Below are 15064 nucleotides of genomic sequence, written 5' to 3' on the forward strand. Positions count from 1 at the left end.
GTCCACAGACACGAGTGAGTGTCACTGAAGTAATACCAACAATACATGGCTTGATGGGGATTCTGGAGAGAGCGAGTGTGTGTGCGAGAAAGAACAAACAATTGTGAGCAACAAAGAAACAAGTCAAAACTCCTTTTTACGCGTTGTCGTAGTCATTTTCTCTTCGCTGGATCCTTACAGAGGTGAGTGATGGTCTCAGGACACTGGTGTCTTTTCCGGCCACGGAAAGAGCTGCACAGAAAGCATTACAGAGGTGACGTTATTTTAAAAAGCCCGTAGAATGTCTCAGAAAGTAAGCAAGTAGTAACGCCAATGAAAAAGCCAGAGATCACACTAGTCTTATTACTACTGAACCTATAGGGCTACGTAAAGTGAAAGGATGAACAGTGAAAGCTAACTTTACACTAATGTCTCTGTGCTCATGTTCTTGGGGACGGCAGGACACAGGGACACAACCCACCACTGCTGCTCGTCTCCATCACTAGGTGTGTGGCTCCGGTGTGGTTGTCCATGTTATTAACATTCACATCCACGTCCATCTTATCCATGTTGTTATTACAGTCCACTTCAATCTGAAGGTACACAGTAGGACAGGCATCAATATACTAGCATTTCTCATTTCTCAAAAAGTTGACTGCAGAAGCATGAGAGAACTTCTCAAGAATAACTCTTGTTCCTTCCTCAGCAAAAGAGTAAACAAATGTCTTTAACATCAATAATTAGTCTGTTTTTTTTTTGTAAAGCTTTGTGAAGCCAGGGCTGGGCCCAGCACAGACCTGCTCAGGCAGGGCTACGGCATTCAGTGGGGGCCAGTTCCTGGTGGGAGTCAGTCGGCTCCTGGAGCCCAGTGTCACACCGGTCGCCGCCTCTGTGTCAAAGAGCAAAGACTTTCAGGCCATTTACATCCACTTCCAAATCTCTCCGACTCACACTAAAGCCTCACCCAGGACAAACACTGTACTGTGGCGGACAGATTTTACAAAGTTTGTACCAATGTTGATACATGTACACATTGTCAGTGTTTTTAATGGCTCTCATATGTTTCTAAATAAATGCAAGTTTTGTGAGAACAAACCTGTGCAAAAGGCTTCTGGATTTTCCACCTTGGCATCACCACCATTCAAGACAACTTTCCTGGAACTTTACAAGATAAAAAAAAGCCATTTACCTGTACTGTAAACAGTTAAACTGTACTGGTGCTACTGAAAACACATGTGTGTATGTACACACCTTTCTGTCTCTGTGGTCCAGACAATCCTGCGAGGCTTTCTGGCTGGAGATGTCTTCAGAGGCTGCACCGTTGGTCTCCTCTCCACTGCTGTGTCGTCAGTTTTAGGGCTTGGATGTCCCTCTGTTCCCATTGTGACAACCCCAAAGAGCTCTGGGTCATCTTGAATCACGTCCAGCACAATGGCGTCCTCTGCATATGCTCGCAAAACATCCATTTCACCGCCAGCGACCACAGAGCACTCTGGGGATGTGCCTTGTTTAGCCTTATTGATCTCACACATTTCATCTTGCTGCAACAGGTAATCTGGGTCACTCTCAACAGGGCCAGGAGACAGGCTACCACTGTCATCCTCACTAGAGGAAGAGGAGGAGTCATTGCTTGTCAGGCTGGTATAGCTTCTTCTTCCTCTGGAGTGAGAAGGAGAAACGTATGGCTCAGCAGTTCTGGAGTGCAAAGGAGTGAATTTGGATACAGCTTTATTTGTAACAGTAGCATTAATGCTGGAATGTACCATCACCAAGGAGGGGTGCTGTGGTTCAACCTTGGAGTGTTCCATAGTGGTAGAGGAGGTCTGCATATTCTCCTTTGGGCATTCAAGATGAGTTTGGGGAGTTTTTAGATTAAAATTAAAGTCTAGAACGGGAGATGAAGGATGGGAAACTGTTGGCTCTGCCTCATATGCACCGCACTTAAGACGCGTATGTAAGGAGGAAGTTGGAGTTGTAGTGGTGGTGTAACTCCTTAGTACAACAGACTTCGTTTTATGGGTGCTGCTTGGATCCTGGGGAAGAACCACCTCTGCCTCGTCAGGTCCCATGACAGGACCGTCATGCTGTTTAACAGATGGCAAACAAGAGATATCCTTTTGATCGCTGGTGACTTTAAGGGAACAATCGTCCCCAGCACTAGACGCGTGTGTTTCTACAGGTCCAGGACTAGGTGGTTTAACCTGAGAAGCATGAACTTGTTCTGTCCCTACAGAAGGTGCAGGTACAATAGAGGAGCACCTGCTGGAATCCAACGTTCTATAGTCTGACTCGATAGATTTGCTTGGATTTATCTGGCAATTCTCTAGAGCTTTTGGAGCCACTCCAAGAAGGTCTGTCTCCATGTCAAGCAGGTTCCTTGGTCTGCTGTGGGCCAAACTAAGAAGGTTGCAAAGTTTGCTCTTGGCGTTCTTCTTTTCAACTGTATGCTCAGAGGTGGAGCTGAGGCAGCAGAGTGCACCACCTCCGACACCAACCTCTCCGCTAGGTGAGGCCACCCGGCTCTCGAGCCAGCGAGGGCCAGCGTGGACGGAGGACTTCATTTCACTGGGTGGCCCATGCCTGGGGAAGGGCCAGGACACGTAAGTGCGGGAACAGGAATAGTGAGGCAACATCACGTAGGCGCGGGTTCTCTGACAAGAGAACGGGTCGAGAGCGTACGCATCCCTGTCCGCAGCCCAGTTCTCGACGGCACTCTCAGGACCACCGAGCTGCTCTCCGGTCTCTCCATCCAAGTCCAATGACTCGGCCCCTTGGGAACACCGGGAAGAGCCGAAATCACAGCAGGGATTGACACGTCGGAGCAACATAGGGGGCACAAGGCAGGCAGGAGCAGCTGTGTCCTGCAGACCTGACGTGTCTCCCCCTGCCTCGCCAGGATCACCACAATGTTCCACCCTTCCATGGCAGGATGGAAAACACGCCAGCTCTTCACCAGTGGCTGGCTTCATGCTCTTGGAGTCCGGAGTCCATGCTACATAATTACCCGACGTCCTGGCACAGCCCTGTAGACTGTCCTCTACACCCAGGGGGCACTTGCCACCGTTAGCGCCCGAACGCTGCTCACCTGATGAGAGAGAAGCACAGCTATTGTTTGGAGTACACACCTCCCACCGTTGGCTGGCGATCCACTTCCCACGATCCCCGTCACCACGGGAAGACGAGCGCATCAGGGACCAGAATTCTCTCTTAAAACAGTGCACCCGTTTACGCTTCCTCTTTTGTTGTGGCACCAATGGCAAAACGCAAGAGAAGTCACGTGAGGTCACGTCAAACACCCGTGCTACATCACACAGTTTGACCTTAGGGTACCGGCCAAGCCAGATGGTCAGCCTGGCTTTCTGCTGAGCTTGCACAACAGGTTGAACTCTGGAGCCCCCATGCCCTCCTGACAGGACCTGTTGAAGGGATCTGGGCTTCTGAACATCGGCCAGTTTACCGGTGGGTGGGGTGTACTTCACGTCGCCACACAAGGCACAGCACGAGTTTTTCACAGGTCGTCTCACGTCTCTGCCTGCACCAAATCTCATCACATAAACTAAGGGTCTCTTCTGCTCAGTGTTCCTATTAAAATCTGTAATAAGAGACAACAGAGGTATTGAGAAGAGGATGAAAAACCATAGCAACCAGTTCACCGGGTTTCCTGGACAACATGGACTATAAATAATTGTGAATTAAACTGCAATGCCAGTGATTAATTGCTACTGGACAGTATTTTTTAGTCTAGACTTAATCTAGCCCTAGGACACTGGGTCTAAATGATGAGAAAACATTCAATTCATAAGCTCTAGCTGTTATTTGCAGATTCTGTGACTTCAAAATTCCAAAACAATGAATATTGAGCATATATACATACTACTGATTCATCACTGCACGTCAAGGACATCTGTTCAAACTTTACAACAAAATACGGTCTTACTTTGTGCTCTAAGTTTGGTCGTTCGAGATATTCTCAAAGACCGACGAGTAGCTTCTCCACAAACGAGCTTCAGCAGCGATCGTATCTTTTTCGCGTCGAGCCCCTCATTTCTGTTTTGAAGGCATTTTTTACCGTCAGGATTTCTCATGCCATCATGACTAACAGACACACGTCTCGCTGTAATATCACACGACTCTTCTCTACGAATTATTCGACGTTTCTCAGCCGTCTGCCAGGTCTTCACCCGGTGTCGGTCCACTCACCCACCACGTGGCGTCGCACCGATTTCAGGCACGACGGAAACATCACGATTTACGTAACACGACAACGCGTTACTAACCCGTCCAAGTTTGAGCGTGTCTCACGGTACTTTTCGGCGTGTTCTGCCATTTTATCAGGAAAACTAAAGGCGAAACGTAAAGGGCAGCTGTCTTTTCAACGCTTTTTCGTCTAAAACCCCGAATACACTCGATTCTCCCTTCATTAAAACACATTTCACTATCGTTGGATACCTTTGTCGTACCCTGTCAGGTGCGTCTTTTCTCCGGGATCCTTGGGTTTTTTTTGCCAAGGCTCGTTAAAGTTCGCGCCGTCCTGACCCGGACTGGGTGCCGGACGAGACTGGTCCGCCCGTACTGGGGGCACTGGGAGACTCACGTTAATGACCGGATCGGTCAAATCGGACACTGACGAGCTACTGGCAAGTCCGACCCGACGTCGTTTGGGCAGCGAATTATTTTCGATTCTGAATGCATTTCGGTTTAGTTTAATCCGAGGGAGTGTGTTTGGGGGTTGCATTGCCTTGTCAAACTATCTAACGCTCCAATATCCACCACGAACCACCCACACCAGCTGTAACTGTAGTGATTTAGGTTGGAAACACCATTATAGCTTTCAGAGCTCCAGGTTTACAAGCAAGTTAAAGCGATTGTGAAGTCAAGTTAATTTTGTAAGCCAATGAACCAGTATCGTTAGCGCGATCTAGTTACCGGCACATTGCAACACCGAATATAAACGAGGGACTGGTTTGCTCGTGCCGTATTTGTGCAGTCACGGTACAGCAGGCCACCTTTATAATTCTTTACTTTGCCAAAAACAAACAACTAGCACAGTAACAAAATAATAATAATAAATGGCGTGTGACGCGTATTGCGTTTGTTCTCTATTTCCTCTAAAATATCGCGGTGAAACCGTCTATTACACGACCACATGGTTTTCATCCACGCACCTGTGCCGCTAAACCTAAAGGCTCGCGCTTCCAATCTGGCGCGGTGGAGCCGCGCGACCTCCGTGACGCTGGCGTCCCACGTGATCCGGAGGTAGAATAAATATTTCTGTTGGTTGTTGCTGCACCAGTGGCGTCTAGGCAATAGGGGGCGCTGGCCTCACCGCCCTCATCAAATTATCCAGAGATTAAATACTACTCAGACATATAAATGCATGTAAATTATATACTGGCCACTTTCGTTTCTTTTTTTTACTGTGACATTACATATATATCGTACACTTCCTGTGTGCGTGGCACCGGACTAATGTGTGGCTCTGTCCGAAAGGCAATATTTCCCTCCTATTCAGTACGCCAAAGCAGTATGAGATAAAGGGAAGTGTGTCTGAATACACAGTAGGCCTTAATTAAACAGTATGCGAAAAGTTCCCGGATGGCTTACTGAGTCGGGCGCCATTTTGAAGTATACGATTGCGGCACACCGTCCCATGATTCATGATGTCCTATCCCATGATTGCCTATTTTTGTTTAGACAATTATTGCACACTTTCTCAGGGTTGCCAACTTTTTAAGATCACTTGGAGTGAGATCTGCACCTGGAGGGGGGTGACAAGTGTAAGTTGTTGACGAGGGGGGGGGGGGGGGGGGGGGGATTTATTTTTTTCGGCGTGAGGAATCGGAAGTGTGGCGTGAGAGCGTGTGAAGACAGTCAAATGCGTGTGTCTCACGCTCAATGCGTGAGAGTTGGCAACCCTGAAATCAGTGAATAGCTAAGTATACATCAAGTCCAGGGGCGGACTGGCATACTTTACTACCGGGGATTTCCCCGGTGGGCAGATGGGTTAGTGGGCCGCCGGGCTGCCGGCCACCAGTGGTTTAACTTGGCCCGTGGAGGAGCCATTGCACTGCGGCCCCGGCCCGTAGTCACGCTGCTGTTTAACGATCCCTATTACCTCTCCCCCGTTCCAGTCAGGCAAACCTGCTGTTGGACCGGGCCAGCTGATCCGGGCTGACGGTATGCAGCGGAGATCAGAAAAAAAACAACTTGTCCCAGAAAATCCGGGCCGGACTACGAAAACATACAGCCGCTGTGTCACTTATCAATACAAGTAGTCACGAACTGGAAAAGCCTTGTCCATACTAATGCCACATTAATTATATCTCCGTTTGTATCCCACGAGTGACAAGTCAAGAGAGAGACGCCAGTTGCACACTGACACTGCTGAGGGTCTAACTCATCATGTGATCCCTCCGTGACACAGTTCACACTAACGCATGCATAGATTCATAGACAGCAATATATATATATATATATATATATATATATATATATATACGCACATGCCCCACACACACACACACACACACACACACACATATATATATATATATATATATATATATATATATATATATATATATATATATATATATATATACATATATATATTAGGGCTGTCAAATTAACACGTTCATTTTGATTAATTAATTAAAGAAAAAATGAAGTGTAAAAAAAAATTTATGCTGATTAATCACAGTCCTTGGTGACCTTTGACCCGGTGCATCTTTAGCTTTTTCGGTCACTACAACATGATGGAGGCAAACGAAACTGCACTACTTGGCCCCCTTAATGGCGCATTTACTTTTAAAAAATATCCAGACGGAACTTTGAATAGAAGCACAGTGCTCTGCCGGTTCTGTAACAAGGAATTTTCCCACCAGTGTGCTTCAAGCCTGAAATATCACCTCAACGCAAAGCATATCCGTGAAACCGGTCGTAGAAGCCAGCACACAGCGCATGCTGCTAGTGCTAGCAGCCAACCTCGCCAAGCCACACTGGATCAAGTGTTCAAGTGTTCAAAGTGTTTATTGTCATATGCACAGATAAAACAGGTTTCCTTAGATACAATGAAAATCTTACTTTGCTCCTCGCTAAGAATGCCACAGGAAATATACACTAAATGAAATAATAATGTAATCATAAATATAAGCTACTACAGTAGAGGATCTTAAATTTACACCAGAGAATAGATTACAGTGAAAAAAAAGTACAGTGATATGGATAGTGTTGTAAAGTGCACTAGTGCGATTGTAGACATGTGATACAGTAAAGTGACAGTAGGGTGTAAATATGGAGCAGTAAGGTGGGAGTTATTCCTGAGGAAAGAGTTCTTTATCATTGGAATTACACATCACACTTCTGTACTCTGTACTCATGTCTGGACAGTCTGAAGTGTGAAGAGTCTTTTCTGATTCAGAACTCTGATTATCTGGATTATCTGGAACTCTGATAATCTGGAGGTCTTGCACATCATGCTCCTGTACCTCCGGCCTGAGGGCAGAGGTTTGAACAGTGCGTGCTGGGGATGGGTGGGGACTTTGATGATGGCGGCAGCTTTCCTTCGGACTCTGTGGTTGTAGATGCTCTGCAGAGAGTGCAGTGGAGAATTGGCCTTTTCGCGCAGACTAAGTAAGTCTACCAGTGACCGACTTACAAACTCAATTGCAAAATGGATTGCTATGGACTGTAGACCAGTTTCGATGGTAGAGGACCGAGGGTTAGTCGAGGTTTTACAAACAGCCTCTTCTGACACAGTTTGTAAGACGCCGTCGAGGAGCACAATTGTGTCTAAAATTCATCAACTTTACGACACAGAAAAGATATCAAAATTAGACGTAGTTGCGGGAGCCCAGTATATTGCGCTGACTGGAGATCACTGGATGTCAGTTAGCAATCACAATTACCTCGGTGTGACCGCACACTTTATTGACAGTGAGTGGAAACTAACGTCATTTGTGTTGACCATGCGAAAAACGGACACCAGACACTCTGCAGATGCTTGTGCAGATCAGTTTTTGTCTGTGGCGGAGGCATGGCAAGTTCAACAGAAGATCACAACTGTCAGCACAGACGGCGCTCGATACATGCTTGCTGCATCGAAAAGACTTCCATATGATAGGGTGACCAAACGTCCGTATTTCCCGGGATATTTTTTAAAACTGTGGAAATGTCCTGGTTTTTAAATTACGTTAATCGGGCCATTAATTCTACAGGCACTAGGACCCTGATATGGAGTGATTTTTGTTTCAATAGTTCCACAAAAGCAAAAGTAAATCCAAGAGCAGAAAGTAAATGTTATGAATGCAAAACAGAAAAATATATATCAAAAGTATATTTTTTAAATATAATTGGTTATTTGAAACTTATTTTTGTTTGCATTTTGACAAGTTTTTGGTTCCATTATTTTTGTTTTTTTGGATTTTCCCAGTAAGGTCTTTTGCTTCTGGAATCTCTCTTTGCTTCTGCTTCGTTTTTTGCTTCTGACTTTTGGAACACATTTCACGTGTGGGAGGGGCTTAGATGAAGGCGTTCCTCTATGGAGTCAAATTAGGGTCTTTAATGGTGATGAAAAAAAAATAATATCGCAAATATAAGATTAGCATTTTGCATTTTACGTTCCTAATTTGTTTCTGCAATACTTTCCCTCTTTTGTGTTTCTTTCTTTTCTTTGCGTTTCACATTTTATGTTGCTGCTTTTTTTTTGCAATACTTTCTCCCTTTTGCGTTTCTTTCTTTTGTTTGCGCGTCACTGCTTTTCTTTGCGTCTCGCATTTTACGTTCATAATTTTTTTTTGCGCTTCTCTCATTTCTTTGCTCCGGTTTTACCCTCTGTGTGGGGGCGGGGAAAGAGGCGTGGCCAAGAGCGAAAGGCGTGCTGTGAATGTAATATATATATATATATATATATATATATATATATATATATATATATATATATATATATATATATATATATATATATATATATATATATATATATCAGTAGCGAACCGTGACCTTTAAACCTGGGCCCGCTACCCCCCCCTCCCCCCCGAAATTTTTTTTTTCCTTTCTTAATAAACTAAATAAAGAAAAACTGAGACGACAGTACAGCTTTAAAAACGCAATAAACAATAATATCTGTACTAGATAACATCTTAAGTAAAATAAGTTTCCAAACAAAATAAGGTTCACAGCTCCGTGGTTCTCGGAAGCGGAATATGTAAACAACGCGCACGAGGACGTCAAAGGGATGAATCGAAACTAGCTAGCGATGGTGCTAACGACAGCTAGCGTCGCCACAGCGGGCGGAAATTATCATACAGTTAAGCCCGCCCACTAAGAGAGAAGATATGATTGGTCAATTTTGCTGTCATTTGAAACTGGTATTGCGCTGAATTATAACTGCCAGGCCCTCTGTAAACGAACAGCGGGCATCACAGTCCTGATAGGGGGAGACACAGGCTCACAGGCTTCCACTCAACCCCTCACCTTCCAACACAGATTGAATAGACACGGGTGAATATTTTATTTGCTTATATTTTTGTAATTGTTTAAATGTCGAATGTCAAACTGTAAGTAGATAAAATAAAATTGGATAATTATATATATAATGCTTTAAGAATATTTTAGGCCCTCTGAGAGGGCGTAGAGGGCCCTGACGGTTCCCCACTGATATATATATATATATATATATATATATATATATATATATATATATATATATATATATATATATATAATATATTTACCCCCCCATCCCCCCCGTCCTCGGATCTACACGATTCGCGTTGGTCACCCTTTTCAACTTCAAAACAGATTTTTTTTTTATTTTAAAAAGCTCACGCTGATGAAGTGTGCTAAATATTAACCTTCATGCTTAATGTAGTTATTATAAAGTGTACATTTGCAATATTTACAGACCATTTAGCAATTAATTATACCTTTGTATAAACTTTAATGGTAAAACTCGGTTTACATGCTGCTGTGAAACAGAACCCCCACGTTCCGCCATGTTTGAAAACGCTGGGAAGCTGGTGGGGTGGGCGTGGCTTGGTCCCAGAGGCGGTTTCAGAGCTCCGGAATAAGTGACCAATGGAGATGGCAGAGGAACGTCTTCATCTAAGCCCCTCCCACACGTGAAATGTGTTCCAAAAGTCAGAAGCAAAAAACGAAGCAGAAGCAAAGAGAGATTCCAGAAGCAAAAGACCTTACTGGGAAAATCCAAAAAAAACAAAAATAATGGAACCAAAAACTTGTCAAAATGCAAACGAAAATAAGTTTCAAATAACCAATTATATTTAAAAAATATACTTTTGATATATATTTTTCTGTTTTGCATTCATAACATTTACTTTCTGCTCTTGGATTTACTTTTGCTTCTGTGAAACTATTGAAACAAAAATCACTCCATACCCTGAGCACGGCGCTGTATGACACGGAATCCCTGAGCCTCATCAGTTGAGCCTCATCATACTCAACTGGCGGAGAACCAACAACTTACGTTCGCCACACCCCCCCCCCCCTCGACGTCTTACGTTCGCCACCCCTCCCCCCCCCCTCGCTCGACAACTTACGTTCGCCACCCCCCCCCCCCCCCCCCCCCCCCGTGTCCTGGTTTTCCCAAACAAAAATATGGTCACCCTACCATATGAGCATATGCCTTGTATTGCTCACATGTTACAGAGAAGCATCATTGTTTTCTTGCTGACAAGGGATTCTGTGATGTATTGGCAAAGTGTCGTAAAATAGTGGGGCATTTTAAACACAGCCCTGTGAACACAGAGGAGCTCCACCAGCAGCAAAACAAGTTGGGCAGCAGACAGAGCATCTGATTCAGGACGCTTGCTATGATTTCTCATCTGCTGAAGAATCAGGAGGCTATCAAGGCTACTCTGAGCCGTCAGAAGCACAAGCTAGTCATGTTTACTGCATCTGAGTGGGACAAACTGAAGAAGCTAGAACCATGCAGGTAACCCCCAACCCCCCCAACCCCAACACACGCACACACACATAGGGAATAGTTGTTATATTGAGAATTACCTATCATAGTCTAATTTGGAAACTGTTTCTTAAAACACCTACCCAAAGGAGAAAGAGAAGAGGTATGGACCAGCCTTGAGGTACTGCTGCAAAATGAGCCCAGCAGAACTACCTCAAAGCCCTATATATATGTGGTTTATTAACTCTTATTGTAGTTCTGGTCTTTGCTAAATTCCCACTACATAGTTCTGCTACAGGAAAATTATTCCCGAATGTTTGTCTTGTTTGACAGGGCTGTCCTGATGACTCCCTACACATCAGAGTCCTGAAGGATGCCAGTCACACGCTGTAGGAGTCCAGCCTCCCGCAATCTTCAAAACCGACTGATGTTCTTTTAATACTTCACAATGCAATGCATAATGCAAAATCAGAGACAGTCATCTTTAATGACTTGACTGACAGACAGTCACCTGTAATTATATTACTGAGGTACAGATTCACTACAGTCATCTATACCGTCTTTACTGGTTCACTGACAGGTGAGTTTTGTGGACTTACTGTCTCACAGTAGGGTAAATGGAGAAAACCATACAGCAACACAAGACAGAAGAGTACGGTCTCAATGTAGATGGAGATCTCAAAAACCATCTTGTGCCTCTGAGGCAATTCATCATAATACTGGAAGACAAGTGAGGTGGGTGTTTTCTGTTCATAATAAACAAAACAGTCTGAACTTTAAATTAATGGTATGGAGTTGTGTGAGCCCAATAACCTGGTCTGGCCATGGTTGGATGAACTTACATTCAGGTAATTCTTGGCATCTTCTCCTACCAAATAAACAAAAACAAATAACCAGAGTGATGAACTCATTTATTTGAGATCAAATTATTGTTTCCCATTTATAGCCACAAAAAATAAAACACTATTCTGTAGCTGAGACCCCTGTCACAGGTATGACAGCTATCTGAGCACCTGCACACCCATATCAGGTCTTTGTCTGCTGTCTGAAATAGTTTAATATTAATCAGGCGTAAAGCTACAGTCACTCGACTATTAAAACTTTCTTGTAGTAAACTGACTATAGTGCTCCATGGTTTAGATAAAAGCAGTTTTTATCTGTGAACCTACCATCATTAGTAACCTGCATCTTCTCAAACGTCAACGGTAACGTAAATTATCCGTTAATTCTGTTAATTAAATGAAAACATTTCTGCCGTCTCGCGCCAAGAGTAGTACAAAAACATCCACACGGAGGCGCCAAAGTCCACCAGTTTATTTACTCATTTCACCGTTTCATATTTTAGTTCACTTTTCCAGCTGTTTTACCGTACTGCCCGCACACACATTTCTACATTGTACATTCTACATTTCTTTATTATTCATTAGTCGTTATGTTTATCCATTTGTTTGTACTTGCTGTTGTTTTTAATTTTTACTGATGATTTATTATACAATTATTATTATTTTTAACATATACTAGACCGATTGCATCCCGTTTAAAACAATAACATTCTCGTATGTCACGGTTATGTTAAATTAGGTCTGTCATGTTTTTCGGAGTTGGAGACTTTGTTCTTACAAAAACCAGCCCGTCCTGTTTTATATACGACATTCTTGTTTCACTTTTGTTGTCATTTGCGACATCTTGCTCACACTTTCAGGTATTTCCCCCGTGACACGTCGGACGTCTCGGGTTCTGATTGGTCGGCGTGTGTGACGTCGTCAGGGCCTTTTTAAAATTATTTTTAAATTTTTTTATTGAAGAATAACAGGTAAATACACACCGCTCGTAGAGGTAGGAGAAAAAAAAGAACAAAAATGTCAAGAAAAATAGGGATAGGGGGCCAAGAAAAAAAAAACAAGAAAAAGGAGCAGATAACTAAAACAAAAGAAATGTAGAAACATCAAGAGCCACTTTTTTTGCATACTCAGACCTTACACATTTTAATGAGAAGTACCGCTTAAAATCAACTAGGAAGCTGGCAAAGCATGGGACTGAGCGTCTCCATTTACAGCAGTGTATGTGGTATTTGGCAAGCAAGAAAACAACATTCACCAAATCAGATGTTTTGTGATCAAGAGCGTTGAAAAATTACAACACATGGTTAACATTAAAGTCCGGTATGTTCTCAAGTTTTAATGACAGTAAATTCTTCATGTCACTCCAAAAATGTTTAGTGATGGGGCAAGTGAAGAACAGATGTTCTAAGGATTCACCTGGACCATCACAAAAGGAGCAACCTTCCACTTCGAATTTAAACCGTCTGCAAGTACTTATTACCAAATTAGGAAGGGTTGAACAGACTTTAGAATACAGAAGGGTGTTTTGTATGAGACAGACTAGAGCATCTGGAATAGCTTTACACATTTTCAAATAAACTTTACGATTACAAACCAAATTATATTTGTCCATAAAATCTCTGTGGTTCAACAGACAACCACTGGCATCCATCAAATCAGTTACAAACAAAACAACCTTCTCATATCAATCAGCTTTAAAAACAGATTTCCTGTTGACCAGTATTGTTCTATTATTCCACAATAAGGATCCATGAGGTGAAAAGTTGTGAGAGAAAATAATTTTCCAGTAGTGCGTGGAATTGAGATAACTTAACAGGAATCTTACTTATCTCAAAATCACACAGTAGGAAAAAATCCATACCACCAATCTTTTTAAATAAAGCTCTAGGGACGTCGTCAGGGCCGTACAAGGAAGAGTGTGAGTGGAGCAGCAGCGTTGTGCCATTACCGTCACAGACCAGGGACACACAGGGCAATATTTTCGGAATATTTCCGCAGCACCGATGTTCACCGGGCGGGCTGTACCCCCAGCAGTCTCATCATGGTCAGAGTGAAGGTGATCGCGACCAACCCGGAGTTCCAGGCTGAGCTGGCAGGTACAGGCTCCAGACTGACCACGGTGAAGTTCACCATGGCTCTGCTTTACTCTCGCTGTCTACAAGACTTACCTCGTCTGACCGTAAATGACGTTGATCGGCTTGTGAAGAAGTCGTGTACTGCTCCTTCCAGCAAACGCGAGAAAGGGCTTAAAATGTACATCGGCAGCTATAGACAACTATGAGAGTAAGTATGGTTAGCAAACGCTTCCTCGTATCCATGTTAACATTAGTGATTGTATCAATAAATTTACCTTGACAGACCAGAAGCTATTACTTACTATTGAGATGTTTGTTTTAGCTAGCTAACTATGAAGCTGCTGTGTAAGAAGCATATTGTTTAAATTGTATTTTTATTCATCTTCCCCCCTGCACAGTGTCAATGAAAAACAAGGTGACAGGAGAGGTCAGCGTGAGGGCAGTTTGTCATAGGTGTAGGGGTTTCACCTACTACTCATTTAAAGTAGATATAATTTGTTTTACCTTAATTATTAATCAGTCTCATTAATTTTAGAATCAGTCTCATATTCTAATTATACCAGAACCACAAGTTTAGTTATCAACTAAAGGTAATGAATGGTTTGGTATCTGAAGGATTTAACAATGAATTCTTTGGAGGTTTTGGCAACAACCACTTTTGAATGACATCAACACAGACAATTTGGTGAAAATAAATGATACATTTATTTAAAACCAACTATTCTAAAACACAAACAGCATCAACAGGTATCAGTATATTAACAGTGAAGACTGGGTATCTAGTGTGTGTGTGTGTGTGTGTGTGTGTGTGTGTGTGTAAAAAGGGGAGGAGAGTAGTGTGCGCGCGCTTGTGCGCGTGTGAGGAGGCGGGGGTTGTAGTCTCAGTTCGCCTATGGAGAACAAAGCAACTAAAATGGCGCCGACTTTAAACAGTAGGGCAGCGCGACTATGTTAATGAGCTCAGCTGGTTTATTCCAACGTGGTCAGAACAAAGGGTAATGGAGCTGGCTTAATAACTAAAAATTAATGTGGTGTGTCTGAAAATGGGGAAGACTACAAGTTGTTCATTAATTAGATAAATGAAAACATGGACTTTGTGTGTACAAATCAATGAGGATTATGAAAATAAAGTTAAGCACATTCAGAATGTATTAACAGAAAGCTTGGTTAACTTTACAGTTTAAGTAACTTTGCCCTTTGATAAACTATGCCCAGCGGTAAGAGTCTCACGTGTTGAGGATTTG

The 15064-nt window shown here is 43.2% G+C and overlaps 2 protein-coding genes across 9 annotated transcripts in view; one reads left to right on the top strand and one right to left on the bottom strand.

Annotated features, from left to right (window-relative positions):
• topaz1 (testis and ovary specific TOPAZ 1) overlaps positions 1-12138 on the bottom strand; it is a 27837-nt gene extending 15699 nt beyond the window's left edge. For 2 of the 7 annotated variants that reach the window (XM_076986287.1, XM_076986286.1), the window contains exons 1-7: positions 3917-4408; positions 1231-3571; positions 1076-1140; positions 777-868; positions 461-572; positions 179-231; positions 1-62 (exon numbers count right to left, since the gene is read on the bottom strand). The exon at positions 1-62 is cut by the window's left edge and continues 43 nt beyond it. In XM_076986287.1, coding sequence (XP_076842402.1) covers positions 1-62; positions 179-231; positions 461-572; positions 777-868; positions 1076-1140; positions 1231-3571; positions 3917-4064 — 2873 coding nt within the window. In that variant the 5' untranslated portion in view covers positions 4065-4408. Of the gene's footprint in view, positions 63-178; positions 232-460; positions 573-776; positions 869-1075; positions 1141-1230; positions 3572-3916; positions 4409-4428; positions 5120-11502; positions 11623-11745; positions 11772-12072 lie in introns of those variants that run through there. The other 5 variants (XM_076986288.1, XM_076986310.1, XM_076986293.1 and 2 more) reach the window with 5 other exon arrangements.
• A 1364-nt stretch (positions 12139-13502) lies between these two features.
• Positions 13503-15064, top strand: part of LOC143487016 (uncharacterized) — a 105888-nt gene continuing 104326 nt past the window's right edge. Inside the window, exon 1 of one of the 2 annotated variants that reach the window (XR_013123872.1) lies at positions 13503-14028. The gene's annotated coding sequence lies outside the window, so the exon portion shown is untranslated. The remainder of the gene's footprint in view (positions 14029-15064) is intronic. The other variant, XR_013123870.1, reaches the window with a different exon arrangement.

The sequence above is a fragment of the Brachyhypopomus gauderio genome, chromosome 2 (assembly GCF_052324685.1).
Source record: "Brachyhypopomus gauderio isolate BG-103 chromosome 2, BGAUD_0.2, whole genome shotgun sequence".
Taxonomy (NCBI): domain Eukaryota; kingdom Metazoa; phylum Chordata; class Actinopteri; order Gymnotiformes; family Hypopomidae; genus Brachyhypopomus; species Brachyhypopomus gauderio.